Genomic DNA, 16,380 nt, shown 5'->3' with positions numbered 1-16,380 from the left:
TAACATTTTCCCCGCTTCTTCTTCTAACGATCTGTGTCGAGGCTTCGTACAGTCTATGGAGTAAATACGTACTTTTGTAGTTATCCGTTTGGACGGTCCATGCAACAGTCGATAATGCAATAAAACCCCCGCGGCTGACCTGTGTCAGCTGCCTCAGACTTTTGGGCTATAAAATTGCACTGTAGACACCATAGCTGGAGCCTGGGCTCTGGGATCCCGCAAGGGGAGATGGTCCTAGGACCCGGGCTCCATCCAGAACCCCATTGCAATTGTATAGCCCCACAGCCCGAGTCATCTGATACAGGCCAGCCGCGGGTGTTTTACTGCGGTGTAGACATACCCTTGGTGAGTCAGGTATAAATGCTGTAACCAAGATATTGCATGCGGGTGGGGGTGTATATAAGATGTTTTCAAAGTTATTTAATAACATGATCTCATGTGGTCTAATGATGCACAGCGTGATCTAAGACTAACATGCATTTTTAAAGAAATCTAACTGTACAGGTGATATTAGCAACATACACTGCAATAGGTGCAAAAGGGCTGTTTTATTCTGCCACATTCATCCATTATCCCACAAATGGGGTCTTTTTGTGGTTTTTAAATACACCTGTGAATCAGTGGGGCAAATCCTGTCCCTGGTGCTGCATAACTGGCCCAGTAGGGTAGGCAGGATTTCGGGAGGGCTGTGCCTGTGTTCTCTTTGGTGCAGAGCTCATTGGGCAAGGTGCACCAGAGACAGGTGAGTGTGGTTCCAGAGGTCATGCAGTCCTCTCCCCCATGGAGCTATACAGGCTACTACAGTCTTAGGACTGGAGTAGCAGCCAGGACAAGACTACCCTGCCTCAAGGAAAGGATTCCTTCACCACTGGCCCAAGTACATCTTCCCATCATGCAGACTGGGTATTAAGATGAGGGTTTGCCCCTACGCCGTGTAAAATTATGTTCCAGTAACTCCGAGCTGCAATCTGTTCTTGATTACACTGGTGAATATCTGGAAAAACTCCACTGACTTAAGTCAACTTTCTCCAGATTTACACCAGGTAACTGAGAGCAGAGTCTGGCTTGAAGTGGCAACCTTAGAATTTCCTTCCCTTTAGCTCCCTAATTTTCTCACTCCCCGCTCTAAGGGTCTCAATTTCATTGCCCGTATTGCCCTGCCTCGGCACGGTGGGAATGAGCAGAATAACAACAGCACTTCAGCCTCCACTGTTTTGCCGTTGTAGATTTGTCAGTCCTTTTTATCATTATTTTGATACCTTTTTTTATATTTTAAAGTATCTTTGTATCAGCACAGAGGACTGTGATAACAAGCTTTAAACTTTGCTGCTGTATTCAGACCTACAAAAGAACCACGACTAATTTGGCTGATCTGACTTTTGTATGAACAGACAGAACTCATGAATGTTAGCAATAACAGTCTGTCGTTTTGGGGCAGGGTTTGGGATCCTTTGATCATCATGTCAACTGTGAATAATCTTCGCTTGTTCAAGAGCAAATCCCTTGGTAAATTGAAACAGATTTGCTTCCTGCCTGGTCTTATGGGGAAATATTAACAAATGCACACGCGGGTACTTTTACAAGTTAACCGTGTTCTGCTCGAGTTCTGCCCATGGGATACCCATTGGCAATGGTGGAAGTTTTGTTCAAAGACTGAGGGTCCTTATGTTCAAAATACTCAACTCTCAATATTGGAGCTGGAGAAGGACGGCCAAGAGGTTAAGGCCATGGCCTAGGATTGGACACCTAGTTCAAGTCCCGACTCCAATACAGACTTCCGGTGTGATCTTGAGCAAATCACTAAGCCTCTCTGCACCCAACCTGTAAAACTGGGATAATAGTACTTCCCTACCTTGTCAGGGTGTGGTGAGGATAAATACAAAATTAAAGAGTGAGGGATGCTCAGACATATGGTAACAAGGGCCATATATGTGTACTTCGGTACCTAGCTGAGAGAGATGCACTAATGCAGTGGACTGTCATAACATAATAGCACACTCCATCTGAGGGCCTTTGAGCACTTTCCAAACATTCATGAATAAGGCCTCCAACACTCCTGTGAGGTTGGTTAGCAGTATCTCCATTTTCTTTCAGAAAGAGACACTCAGGAGTAGAGATCATATGTAATTTGCCTGGTTGAGCACTGTGTCGCAGAGCTGAAACCCAGGTCTCCTGACTCCATGGCTCTGATCCAACTCCCCTTGAAGTCAATGGAAAGAGTCAGTGGGGATCCTGTGCTTTCGTTACAAGCCCATCTCTATCTATAATACGTTTTAAAAGTTAGTCTCTCAGCGGATATTAGGTTGATACACACAGTCAGTGGGTTTCAGCTGTATGTTATCTTCCTTCCACGCTGTAGGGTTCAAAAGCCATTTGACAAGTGCTCTTTCCAATGCCTTTTACCATAGCCTGAACCTATCCGGTGTTTGAGGGGCCAAACCCTGTAACCTTTCCACAGGGAAACTCCCCACTGGCTAAAAGAATGAGGGCCTGATTCTGGAACGCCCTGAGAACCGCCGATTCTCATTGAAGTAAATCACTTGATCAGCCCCTTTCAGGATTTGGGCCTTTTGACTAGAAAAACTTCCTGAGTTTTTCTGAAGTACTGTACTGTAACGTACTGAGAGATTAGGGAAATAATGCAAATATGTGCTATTTGGCACTAAGAGGACCAATCAAATGAATGTATCTTAGAATGCTGCTTCAAGATCCAGCTGCTCTATTCGCGTTTCCCCTCTGCTTGAGTCTCTCCTCTGGATTGCACTCGCCTGTTTTGTTTGAGGTCTTTTGTACTAAATTCAAGCTTCCTAATCTCATTGTCAAAAACTCTCCCTTGCTCCACCTGTTTCTGTAGCTCCCCCCTTATCTCCATCTACACCCCTTTCACCCTGTATCCGCCACCCTAATAATTTTTGCTGCCTTCTCTCATAACTGCTTACATACTGCCCTTTATGCATGGAACAGCGTCCCAATGGATGCACACTGAGCCCCCACCTTCCTTTCCTCCTTCAAATACTTAAGAAAACACATCTGTTCCAGACGCATTCCAGCGATAAGACAGACATTCCGCTCACTGAGCCTGATTCTCCAGTCTCCACTCATCAACACTGGCGTGAATTGGGAATAACTCCATTGAAGTCAATAGAGTTACATTCTTTAGATCAGAATTGTGCCTGGTGTCTGTCTACCTTTTGTAAATAATAATGCACAGCGTTCTCCTTCAGTGGTCGTCAATCTTTGTAAAGTTAAAGGAGTTGGCAATTCTCAAGAATCGGGATAAGTATCAGAATATACCAAGTAATCTAACCATTCTCCTGACAGAGAAATTACAGATCCCATTTCTAGTATTTAATTTGGGTGTGCACCATTCTTTTTCTAACACAAAACATTTAAAAGAACAAGAGGGGAAAATGTTAATAGAAAATTTCCCGTGTATAAAATACATGGCAATATTGTATTGTCTCTTGCATGTTCCAATCCCTTCACACATACACAGCCAAGATTGTGCCTACTGTATACTCCCATTTATCCCAAACCCTATTGTCCGAATCTCCTCTATCTGAATCCCTTCCTGTCTTATGTGACGTTTGTTTGCAAAACAATTCCAGAGTGACAAAAACACCTCATATCATTTTGTTATGATACATCCCAGACTTACCAAAAAGTTGTTAAGATTTACAGAGAAATGGGAGATGTTGAACTTTTCTGCCATATCAAATGTAATTGGTGTGTTGGTTAGTGCTGTCTTGGGTGTGCCTAATGCTTTTGTACTTCATGCTCCACATTTTATGATAATCTCATTAACCACATCTTGTTCCATCAAAGCTTTTACCTTGAGTTACTGCATTAGCAACAAAAATAAATTGTTATTTGACACAGTGGGCACAAGGAGAAGGCTGGGTACCTATTGACAAATGGTTCTAATTAGCACAGTTCTGTCGTGTCAGTAAATCTTTGGCTAGCAGGGAGTGTTGTATCATGAAACCACAAGCTGTGAAGATACACATACTGAGAGTGCAAATAGATTATGAATCCTTTTTAATTTTTTTAATTCTTAGTAATGTACTTCCAGTGAAGTGTGCCATTATTGTCTGACTTAAGTTCCTCTTAAAATTCTAATGGGGATTTATGTGCAAAGCTAAAATTTTTAGCCACAACCTGGTTTCTGGTATAAGGTGGGTTTCGATAGGCAGATAAAGTTGGGGCAGACTTACTATAAGAAAAACATGGTAGTTTGTGTGATTAGATTTTCTGCTCATAGCACAATATGTGTTTGGATTTTGTTGTTCGGTTTGTTTGGGTTTTTGTAGGGACTCAATCCACACACAGCACATTCACTAAGACCAATAAGAGTTGTACATACAGATCGGGGGCAGTATCTTGCCCTAAGCTGGTTCACATTGTTTCAGAAAACTAAATAGAGACGATACATAGAATGCAAATTAAAACATTGTGCCGTGAGAAGCGCATAATGTAGATTTTTATTAAATCTCAGAATTGGGGTATTCCCATCCAGATGATGGTGATCAATTCAAGTTATGTTAAATTTACACTAGGGGACAATTTTTGTCCCCGTATACATGGGGTGGGATGGAAAAGAAAGGAGAAAATGCACATTTTCTTTCATTCTCTTCCTGGGGGAACAATACTTCAAATGAGCTTGTTTCCTATTCTCTTCCTCGGAGAGAAACAAACTTTTTTGCCAAAGAAATTCAGCCCTGTTGACCCTGGGCATTTTAAGTGTTGGAATGGTGCCAGGAGCCACCTGGGCTGACTCATGAAGAAGCCCCTTGGTATTGGAGGTCAGATTAAATGCAAGTAGGGGCCCCCCAGTCCTGACAGCTGAATTCCAGCATTGCTCTTAAGAGGGCTGGCTTGTGTTATCACCAACTGCAAACAACCCACTGCCTACAGTAACCGCCACCCACCCTCAAATTCAGCCAGCTAGAGTCATTTTTCAGAGAAAGGCTTTTAGAATTCTGCTCAAAGCCAGGCATGCTGTGCTACAGCTCAAAGTGACTTACTCTTTGTTTGGGTGGGTAGTTTCGACAGTGGAGCAGTGGGAGTTTCTTCCCAGCCCCCCCTCTTCATGATTTCACCTCTTGTTCCAGATCCTGTAAAAACCAAACCCCAACCTGTCATTCAAATCATTGCTACTTTCATCTGGACTCCTCACCTCTGAGAAACAGCGGAGTCTATTATTAAGGCATGCAGCAGTGATTCTAAAGGTCAGGGGGAGAACATGGTTTGTCCAGAGGGAGAAGTGATAATGAACTTTTGGGGAGGAGGGGAGAGGTCCCAGTTTCTCACTCTCCATGAAGCTGTGAATCATCCCAAATGCTAATCCCTAGTGTGTAGTCAGCAGCTTGATGCCATTTAAATGCTAAGCTGTACAATTTACTCCAGGGAGAAGATACATGACGAAGGAAGCAGACAGACGTACCCTTTTTCCTCAAGTTTTTCGTTCATTTTTCCATAAATTCCAGAGGTTTAACCTTATGGCTATGGAGAAAGGAACTCAGCATGGCCGTTAGAAATGTGAGGCCTTCTGTTTAACAACCAAACTCCCCTACAGTAGTCTTGTCCTTCCAGGAGACATGCTGCAAAATGCTATATGGAATACGCACCTGTCAAACGGCATATGGAAGGATGGCAGGATGTGAGCTTGGGACCCTAGGAAGGGATAACTGCCAAAGCCAGGGCCTCCCAGACAAAAATGGTTTTATTCTTTATATTTATGGGGTACTGGGTGCATCAGGGGATTATGTTCTGCAGCCAGAAGGCCGGATCCCCAGCCAGTGCAATTCATCAGAGGTCTGTTGACTTCAGTCAAATTATGTCGACGTACACTAGCTGGGGACCTGCCCAGAGCCTTTACCGCTAAGCGGCCACTTCAAGTCCAGTCGAGGCCCTGCACGTGATTGCAATTTATTGCTACTGCAGAACAGTTCTCAGCGGCCTGCGAAATGAGCCGATGGTCTCAGTGTGGAGGATTTGCATAAAGGTTGTTACCGATAGCCACTAGGGGGTCTCCAAAACTGACTTGTGGTGGGCAGACCAGCCCCATAGGGCAGAGCGAGTGCTGTCCGTCCTGACAGAAAGACAGCAGGCAATGTAAAGCTCAGTCTCAGGTCAGGTTGCAGATATTTCAACAGTTACAGCATCCAGGGCCATATTTATTTGATTGGAGCCCGTATCTTGATATCTGATGAGGAGTAAATGTTAATAGATTAGCCTACTACCCCACCATAAGCGGAGATGAGAGGCCTTGCAGTGGAGCAGAAAGCCGGCCCCAGCTCAGAGCCTACATCTTAAGGCAAACATTTTCAAATGTCGGTGACTAATACAGGCACCTACATGAGTAGCCTGGAGTCCAGAGATGCTGAGCACCCATTGAATTCAGTGAGGTTTAGCACCTGTGGAAATCAAGCTACCTACTTCAGACCCCAATCCTGCTGGCACCTAAGCACAGTGACAAAACTCCCAAACGAGGGGCCTAAATACGGATTTGGGTGCTGAACACTAGACTTCCCACAGCTGTGAAGCTTGTGGCCTAAATATCTGTATTTAGGAAACACCTCCTCATTGAGGAAAATAGCTCTCATTTTCCTCTAAAACTCTTCCAATCCAGTATATTTCAGTGGAGTTCAGCATTGCCAACCCAGAGTGCTAAAAAAAAATCATGAGACTGGCTTGAAGACCATGAGATTTTAAAACAAAAATAAATACAAAGTGGGTTCTTTTTATTTGCATTCTGGTTTTCTGAGCCTTTAGGATGCACTTGGGTCATGTTTTCAAGACTTTTCTCCACAACCCTGAGAGCTAGAAATTTACTGGGTGTTTTTTGTTTGTTGGTTTAAATGGAAGCTGAGATTCCCATGTAATCTCTGTTAATCTCAGCTGCTGGGACTTTAAGGAAAAAAACACCAAATATCATGAGAGTGGACAACACCGGGAGTTTAAAAAAAAAAAAAGATTCTGATTTTTCTCCACAGATCCATGTTTTGTGGCATTCACGTGCTGGCCACAATACCAAGAGCTGCGCATGTTCCTGGCACAAGAGAACTGGTTGTGGGAAGCTCAGAAATAAAACTTGAAGCCAGTTGGTATGATAGGCCACCCGTGGTGGCAACTTCAGCAGAGGCGGTGAAGAATAAAATGAGGTTCATTGCCTCATCCCTAGAGGAGGCGCCTCTGTGTCAGGGCTGACACATTGTCAGGGTGATGTGGAAGAAGCTTGCGGTGCTGCTAGCCCATGCTCTGTATGAACACAGAGCTTTAATTTACAGTGCCTTTAGCGTAACACCTGCCAGAAGCATTGAGCACACTTCCAAGAAGCCAACTTTTTAGTGCTGCCTTGGGCCTGCATTGCTTTCTCTAGATGCAGCTTACAAGATCGGTGCCGATGCTGCAGTTTTTATGCTGCGCTCCTCTCTAGCAATGCACAGTGGCCCACACACCAAGAAATTCTGAAGGAAGAACTGGAATGTGACTTGAGACAAAATCTTGAACTGGAGTCTGATCGGCAACATGGCTCTAAAACAGAAACATGAACAACTCCTCCGGGAAGTCACCCAGCTTGTTCAATTCAGAAATCTAGGCCAGTGTTAATGAATCAGAGCAGTGCATTCTTTACATGGAAAAGTCATGTTTATGCCTGTTCCTACCACTGCTAAAGCATGCAGAAATCCTGCAGAAATGAGGCGTGCAAGTTTCAGCTGATTGATTAATGAAGCATGTAAACAGCAAATGTTAACCATTTCAGTGCCGTCTATTATTGCCAGCTTCAGTGGGTGCCAGTTTGTTTGTTCAAAAACTGAGGCGTGCTGTATTTACTTTTACTAGAATATTAACTGTTTTCTAAAACTGGTCAAAAATGGAATTTCTGATATTTTGATGATGGTTTTTGTCCCAAATTAGGCCAAAAAGTCAAAATATCCAAACTTTTCACAGAATGAAAAATTCAGAAAAATTTCTGTTATAGAGGTCGAACCATTTGGTTTCAACATTTTCAATCGAAACAAACATTTTGACATTCCCTAATTGAAATGTTTCATTTCAGTTTGCCAACCTGAATTGAAAACAGTTTATTTCGGGTCAGGTTGATGTTAATCTCTGTGTCCATCCAAGCCTCTGCAGTGTTTCATGGGAATTGTAGTTTCAAGTCAATCCAAAATAAAACATTTCATTTAGGTTTTCTCCATGGAAATTTTACCAAAATTAGTGTCTTTTTTCCCCTCTGCAGAACATTTTGATTTTGACTAAACTTGTTTATTTCAACAGAAAAATATTTGGTTAGAAATTTTTTGACCAGCCCTAGTATTCTTCATGCCTGGAATAGATGGGTTGCCTAATAGGAGTGGATTTATAACTAAAGGCTGAACAAAAATTCTGCTGAAAACCTTGAAAACAACATGGTCATTCAGGCAAGAGGTTTCCTTTCTGCAAATGCTCAGGGCAGGTTTCCTGTATTCTGCCTGGAATCAATGGTATTTTTTAAAAGATGGATAAATACCATCTCTTCTTTTCTTCAGCAGCCTAATTTCCCATTAGCCATGATATTGTGCTCACAGTGAATGATAACACTGGTGTACAGGACAGTATTTTACAGAATTGTCATGTCAGAAGGCCTATAGAATTACATTGCTACGGTAGCTGGAATATGGTGCAAATGAACATGTTCTTGGGTAGCTGATACCCAGTGGCTCTTTCCTTTTCTGGAAACTAATGACTGCATCTGTGATTTAGCAGCAGTAACTTTTGTACCATTCTTATTTTTAGTGATGATAACACAAGAAAAGATTTAAAGGCACTGCCTGCCTTTCCTACCAAGACATTGCAGGAACATCCCTCACTCGCTTACTGGTAAGCTCCTCACTAGTATAGAAATGTAAATATTAGTAGCAATTAGTGGCCATTACTAGGTCAGTTTTGCACACTGTTTGTAAAGGTTGTAGCATGTGTTATAAATGGGTTTGATCCCAAGTTCTGTATCTAAACACGTCCAGCCTTTAGAGGTCCTGAATCCAAACCCAGTTCTGGATCTAAATGTGTTTGTTAGCCCCTACCTTTGTGACGGGGGTTAAACAAAATCTCTGGATCTGAACATCACCAAGCTTGAGGGAGACTTGAAATCCAAACTCCAGACCAGCTCTGAATTTTGCAAATGGCACCCATTGTTTATAGCAGGGTGAATCAAAACAATTCTCCAGGCCTGGGGGTGTCTGAAATGCAGAGCCAGATACAGTTTTGTGCCTTGAGTCCATCTCTAGCATGTGTCCTTAGGTAAGAAATACAGCTCAGCATTTGGGTTGTGAAGAAACAGTATTAAACAATCAGATACTTTTATGTTGTAATGGATCCCCTTTATGCAGGTACAGTATCGCCTGCTTTATTTCATTTCTAGGCTCTAACTTATGCTTTTCTCATTTTACCACTCATTTACCATTTTACCATTAGAAGGATTCATTTTTTTTCCTATTAAATGCTATGCAACTAAATCACTTGGCCTGTTTTTCATTTGTCTTCAAGAGTGATAGAGGTCCAAATGCGTATTTTGTTTCTAATTCCAGCAGAACAAAATGTAGACACACATGATGGAGTGACGATGGTATAGGTCGTCTATAGGTTCATTTGTTACATGGCTGAGAATAAAAATAACCTGTACGAATATGTAGGAATTAACACATCCATTATAACTTTTCTCTGTCTTACATATGCAGCACTAGCCACTGTCTGAAGTTCTGGGTTCTTTAGGCACTAGATATGAATTTATCCAATTAGTGCCATTATTCTACGGCAGCATCTGTAACAAAGCTGGTTGATCTGAAATGAGGAGCTAATTAGACTCTGGAACATTGGATGCCGTAGTAAGGATTAGACAGAAGGTTCCATTCTGCATAATGAAGGATGGAACTGGAGTCATTATGGAACTGAAACTACCGGGAAATGTTCAATGAAGCACCTTTGGTGCATGCTGAGCATGGGTTTGAATATCATCAAAAGTTACTGCATGTTAAAAAAAAAAAAAAAAAAACAACTGAGCCCTGAATTGATTTTGTGCTTGTTTTGCAGTGAGGACAGAGTAATTGAACATTATATAAAAATTAAAGGTCTGACCAGAGGACAAGCTATTGTTCAGTGAGTGTATCGCTTATTTAATTGGGGGGTATTTTTGAAATACTTTCTGTTGATACGTGGGAATGATGCTGTTCTTGTAGTCATTCGTTGTGGACTTTTACCATTCATATCTGTAGCAATGACATTTTTGATTGATATTGTTTAATACAAACAGCAAATTTACATTAACCCATGTCTTAAATTTTGCATTTCACAAGTCCCCAGTTAAGGTTTTACCTCCTTTAAATATCTTTGATATGCAAAAAATGATTATGGCCTCATTTTAATACCAGTACCAGAGGGATTGCCTCCAAGCTTCGTTTGCTAACCGTTCATTTTTACCCCAATATCTGAAGGAGGATGTCGTGTAAGGATAACAAATATATTTATTGTTTTAAAATGGTTTGAATTTGGTTTTCAAAAGGTGAGGGACTTAGGGGCTATTCCAAAGCCAATTGAAGTCAACGGATTCCCATTGCTGAGCTTTATTTCAGAACCTAAAAGCACTGAGTGGAGGCGAATATAGTATAAAGTGTCATATGCCCAAATGTTTGAGAAGAGCTACATAGTTATATGAAGTAGACAGCATGCAAGTTTCCCCACTCCGTTCTCTGACTGCACCTCTCTCCTACCCAGTTAAAATCCTGCTATTAAGTCCTAGAACTCTTTTAAGTAGGAATGCAGAATAAATTATCTTTTCAGAGGTTCACTAATCCATTGAATCACCAACGTATTGAATCATCTAGACCCTTAATGACATAATTGTATTAATATGACTACTTCAAACCACTTCTTTTTTGATGTTACCATAACTCTCCTTCTCATTTTGCCAAGTCACCAGAATTAAATCAGTGTAGGCAGCTCTTTCCTTGCAACATTCTGTCTTGGATGGTTTAGACACAACAAATCCTGCATCTTGGCAGGGGGTTAGACTAGATGACCTTTGAGGTCCCTTCTAACCCTACGGTTCTACGATTCTAACATTTCAGAAAAGACCTTTCAACATGTAGTTTTAGTCTCAGCTTCCTCAACTCTTGATAAGAGGAATCACGGGGAACAGTTACTTTATTTTTCAAAAATTTGTTGCATGTGCACAGAAATTTTGCCATCAACTTCAAGTGGGCCAGAATTTCACCTCTGTTCCCAATGGAGGGTGCTGAGCCCGTCACTTAATGTGCAAAAGCTAAATGGCTTGATCTGAATGCATATGTAAAAGAGGATATGTTAAGAGGCGTTATTCTCTCCAGAGCAACTCATCAGATGCACTGTAAATCTGTCTACAGGTACATGAAAGTGGTAGAAGTTCTGCCTACATATGGAGTCCATTACTATGGAGTAAAGGTTAGTGATTGTTCATAGATAACATGATTACATTCTTGAAGGAACGGTTTCACTGTACAACATCTGCCAGTCAATATTAAAAACTGGACTTCTGAGTCATATTTTTTCAGTGTTCTTAGAGAACTGTTTTGTTGTTGGTGCACTGCAAATCATTTACAGAGAAGGCAGAAGGGAATCTTTGTTTAAAAAAAAAAAAGACCCCTGTAATCCTCTCATCCTAATTAAACTGGATATCACTTCTAGCTTTTAAGCAGTTACATTTCGAAAAATGTAACCGAGAAAAGATTAAGGGTACATCTATGCTGTAGCCAGCGGTGTGGTTTACAGCTCATGCAGACACACATGTGCCAGTTGTACTTTACCTAGCTCACTAAAAGTAGCAGTAAGAACACAGTTGCATGGGCTTAAGCATTGGCTGCAGAATTGAATACATACCAAGGTGGTCAGGCAGGCTTGTGCAGCCCACACCATCTCACCCTCAGAGCTATTTTAGCTTAGGGTTAGCGCAGGTACCTCTACATCAGCTGCAGAACATACCCCTAGCTGCAGCGTAAATGCACCCTTGTAATTAGTGAAATCCTGCTGCCATTACCACTCTCAGCATTCTCTTCCTTCACAGCCCCATAACATTTGAAGCACTTTGTTAAAATTGAACAAAATTATGCTAACAAAATTTCTATAGAACTGAAAAGTTTTTTGAGGCGGGGACGGGAATAGGTTAATAACTAGTCGATACACTGGAAACAAATTCTGGATAAATGGGCAAAGCATGAGCCAAAAAAAAGGGGGGGCTTTATTGCATATAAGGGTGTCTATCCAGCAGGGATCATGGTCTCTAACTACGGTGTATTGAGTGAGGAGTATTGGACATAGTCTTCTGTTCCCTTTCTGCATTTATTTGTTTATTTATTGTGCAATGCATCTGTACTGTGTACACGGCTTTTGGCCACACCCTCTGCTGCCCCACGTCCTTCCCTCCCTGCGGTCCCACTTGCAGTGATCTCCGCCCACGTGTTGCAGCGTCTCTGCTGCTTTTTGCCCACTTGCGCAGCCAACAGACAGCTTCCCCTTTTCCTTCGCTCCGTCTGAGATGGCAACGGCAGAGCCCTTTCATCACAGTCTCACTGCTTGAGTACAGGTTTGTTTGCAAAGTCCTCCTGTGTTCCTAACCCGCTGATACTTGTCACAGAATGAAATTGGTAAATACTATATAATCTTTGAGGCTCTTAACTCCTCATTAGATCTTGGTTCTTGTGTTCTTCCATTTTACAGGATAAACAAGGAATCCCGTGGTGGCTTGGCATCAGTTATAAAGGAATAGGACAGTACGACTTACAAGACAAAGTCAAGCCTCGAAAAGTAAGTTGTTTTTTTGCCATGTCAAAATACAGCTTCTTTTTTTTTTTTTAAAGCCATAGCTAGTTAGAGTCCTGAGGAAAATGAAAGCTTTAGACACCATGAATTCCGGAAAACTGGAGGGGAAGACATGCTTCCTTTCCAGCAGATAGACAGTGCAAACTCTTAATGTGCAGTACAAAAGTTTGGTTCACAGGTGCTTCTAATGAGTTTGATGGTCTCAGTGCATTCGCTACTGGACTTTTAACAACCTCACTAGGTCATCCCACGGTATGAAGCAATTTGGTGTAGCTGGGGGTCTCTGCTTTACATGGGTTCGGAGTTATTGGTCCTGGCTTTAGTTTTTCCTCAAGCAGAATCTCCATTGACGTACGTGTGTGTGTGAGAGAGAGAGAGATGATCAGTGGATCAGGCCATAAGATCAGTCCAGTGTCTCATATGGGTGAGATGCTGGTTGAATCCTTGGTGAAGCTGCAGGCCAGTCAATGCATCTGCTGATTCCCAGGATGTGTGTAACTGTAGGCGGTGGGTTGAGAACATGTGCTTGAATATCCGAGGCTGCTCTTTCCTCCTCATCCCCCTCTGCGTATTTGAGTAATTCCTGCCAATAATCTCAGGTACCGAAGCACAGGGCCCTGTATTCCCTCGCTGGCTCCCTACAAGTCATCTATCAGCGCACCCTCACAGGCCCCTCTGCTGGCAAGCTGTCCTCCCGCCCAAGCACGTGATGTGCGCGGGAACTATTCCAGCTCAACAACTGATTAAGTCCCATTCAGAGCTTGGAATGAGCCCTGGAGGTCTTTGGAGAACTGGTTTCCTAGAACGGGTGGAGGAGGTTTCGTCACGTGTGCGAGTTGTCCTGTGTGGGGGAATACACCTGGTTTCTCTCTTGTAGCCGTGTCTCCTCTGTCCCCATGCAGAACTGGTTTTCTGATGTGCTTCCTGCCCCCGGGCTTTGGGCAGTAGCTCACAGGAGCGTGCGTGCTGCCAGGAGTCACTTCCGATCGGTTTAGATCATTGTGCGCTTGTCCAAGAGATGGAAAGTTACACAGGAGGAGTGAGCCTGTGGAACAGAATTGGCTGGCACATATTCTGGATGAGCTTCTAGAAACATGGCTATAGGAAAGTGTGAGATCCACTAGTAGCAATTCAACGTGCTAATAAGACCCACACTGTGTCACTGTCCTCTCCCTTTTGACAGTCAGCTACTGATTGATTCCTTTCCTTGAGCTAACTTGTCACCAAGATCAATCTCTTAAATTTCTCTCTTGTTCTATCCAGTGAAAGGCCTTTATTTAGTCCCAGGACTTTCTGCTGTTCACATACCACAGTGACAGAGTAGGTTTGATTTGGGTGTAAGATTATAAAATAGCCAAGACTGGTAAAAGATCAAATCAGCCCGGATTCACAAGGATGACCATGCCTGATGTACTCCCAAGCATTGACTGAGTACAGACAGTACATTAGTAAATGGGTCAGCAAGTGGAGGTTAGGAATCTCATCCTCTGGGCACCCCTCGGCATTGTTGCAAACACTTGCAACACCATGGTAGATGGGGCCAGTCATGTCCAGCACCCAGGGCAAGAAAGTGTGCGTGCAGCTGAACCAGTTCTCAGTTTAATTCCTTTTGTACCTATGGGCTGGGCAGCTTGGGAAACTCCATGTTCTTTAAGGTTGCCAGGACCCAAATGCCAACAGTCACATCTTGCCACCATTACACCTGTGTCACTCCCTCTAAAGTCAATGGGAGTTTTGTGTACAAATCGGTGCCAGGCTTTATAATGGAAATGTTTGCAGACCATTCACAGCAGTGCCATTTGGGTGCCTTGCAGTAATTTTAATTACCCAGTTTGGAGTACAGAACAAAGAGGGAGGAGAAGCATCAAGGTCGTCAGAAAGTCTGATGCCAATAGGCTGTTTGAAACAGTGACTTAGTTTAACACAAGAGGTCATGGACCAACATTGAGGAAGAAATCAATGTGCAAACATTACACAAAGGGTGGTTCCGGGTTTGGCATATGAAACAAACTGCTAAAATTAGCAGTGAGAGTAGTAATTAGGGAGCTCAGTTTCAAGGGAGAAAGGGATACATAAGGAAATAGAGGTGATCGGATACTGACTAGATTTGGGGGTTAAGATATATTGCAGAACTGTTCATCTTCACACAGAAGAGGTGCAGGGCATTTGCTCAGGTTGAATTACATTCACACTCCATGTCCGCCTCTGCCATTTGCTTTTGGCTAGAAATAGTCAGTGTAAATTCATTTTTATTAAGTTTTCAAATCAGTGAATATATGGCAAGATCTATCCAGAGGGAGAGGAGACTGTGTGGCTCTTCTCAATGTCTGTCTAAATCTGTGGATACTCCGCACCACAACCAGCAAATATGATCATCTTTCCAGGCAGTGGGGGAGCCATGTAGCATGTAGACTCTACCTTTCTGCACTGAAATGCCGATAGCATTGGATTTTCAGGAAATTTCTTGCTTTGCCCTTCTGGATGGAGCCAGGCTGGCAATAGCCCAGATGGCAGGCCCTGCACAAGAATTATCCTGCTGTTTGTCTCATGGATCAAAAGTCCTCTGCTACATATCCTTAACCAGTTGGGAAGGAGTTAAGGGAATCCCTATTGTGATCTACCCACCAAGATAGAGACCTTAAAAAGTGAATGTGTGTTTGATTAGCAGAGTAAGAGAGAGATGCCATGTTAAAAGGTAACCAACAGCAAGCTGGTTTTCCTGTTTTTAAATGTATGTGGGCTTGTCTACACTTACCGGGGGATCCACTAGCGGCGATCGATGCATCGACGGTCGATTTAGTGGGTCTAGTGAAGACCCGCTATATCGACTGCAGATCGCTCTCCCATCGACTCCTGTACTCCACCGAATCGAGAAGAGTAAGGGGAGTCGACAGGAGACACTCTCCCATCGACATCGTGTAGTGTGGACCCTGCGGTAAGTAGATCTAAGCTATGTCGATTTGAGGTACGCTATTCACGTAACTAATTGCTTTGCTTAGCTCGAATTTCCCCTGTCGTGTAGACAAGACCTACGATTGTTTGGTGTACAAACATCTACAGATACTTGCTGGGGCTGGAAAGCTTCTGAGGTTTCAGGTCTGGCACTTTTAGCAGGAGTCTACCTTGTTATCCCCAGCGTGCTGGCTAAGTCCCAACACAGTAATTGAATTCTGCCTATTCCTGTACTCCACATTCTGTAAAGGCCACTGCTATTGATGGCTGCCTTTGTTTTATTTAATATTGTTTTCCATTGATAACATGCACTCATCAGAAACTCTCCAATTGAAAAACACATTAACTTGTAGACCCACTCGGATTGACACAATACCAACGAAAGGACAATGAAAAACCCTCCTCCTTAAATATGGGAATCTCAGGCCACCCAAATAGCTCTAGGCAGAAAAGGCCATGTGTAAATACATGAGCCCTACTGCATACTGAAGGTCAATAGACTGGATCAGCAAGGCGAGTGAGATCCAGAGTTAAGAGCCCCTCACTGAAAGCACCTTCTGAAACAAAGATGGATGAAATAATCTCTACATATTT

At 42.8% G+C, this 16,380-nt stretch overlaps 1 protein-coding gene across 3 annotated transcripts in view; it reads left to right on the top strand.

Moving 5' to 3' along the window:
- Positions 1-16,380, top strand: part of FRMD4B (FERM domain containing 4B) — a 192,981-nt gene that overhangs the window by 144,849 nt on the left and 31,752 nt on the right. For 2 of the 3 annotated variants that reach the window (XM_026650244.2, XM_026650242.2), the window contains 4 exons: positions 8,782-8,865; positions 10,075-10,140; positions 11,403-11,460; positions 12,733-12,819. In XM_026650244.2, coding sequence (XP_026506029.1) covers positions 8,782-8,865; positions 10,075-10,140; positions 11,403-11,460; positions 12,733-12,819 — 295 coding nt within the window. The remainder of the gene's footprint in view (positions 1-8,781; positions 8,866-10,074; positions 10,141-11,402; positions 11,461-12,732; positions 12,820-16,380) is intronic. The other variant, XM_026650243.2, reaches the window with a different exon arrangement.

This window comes from Terrapene carolina, unplaced genomic scaffold, assembly GCF_002925995.2.
Source record: "Terrapene carolina triunguis isolate 2854851 unplaced genomic scaffold, T_m_triunguis-2.0 Scaffold89, whole genome shotgun sequence".
Lineage (NCBI taxonomy): Eukaryota > Metazoa > Chordata > Testudines > Emydidae > Terrapene > Terrapene triunguis.
The sequence above is the reverse complement of the archived record's forward strand: the minus strand, read 5'-3'. Positions and strand labels throughout refer to the sequence as shown.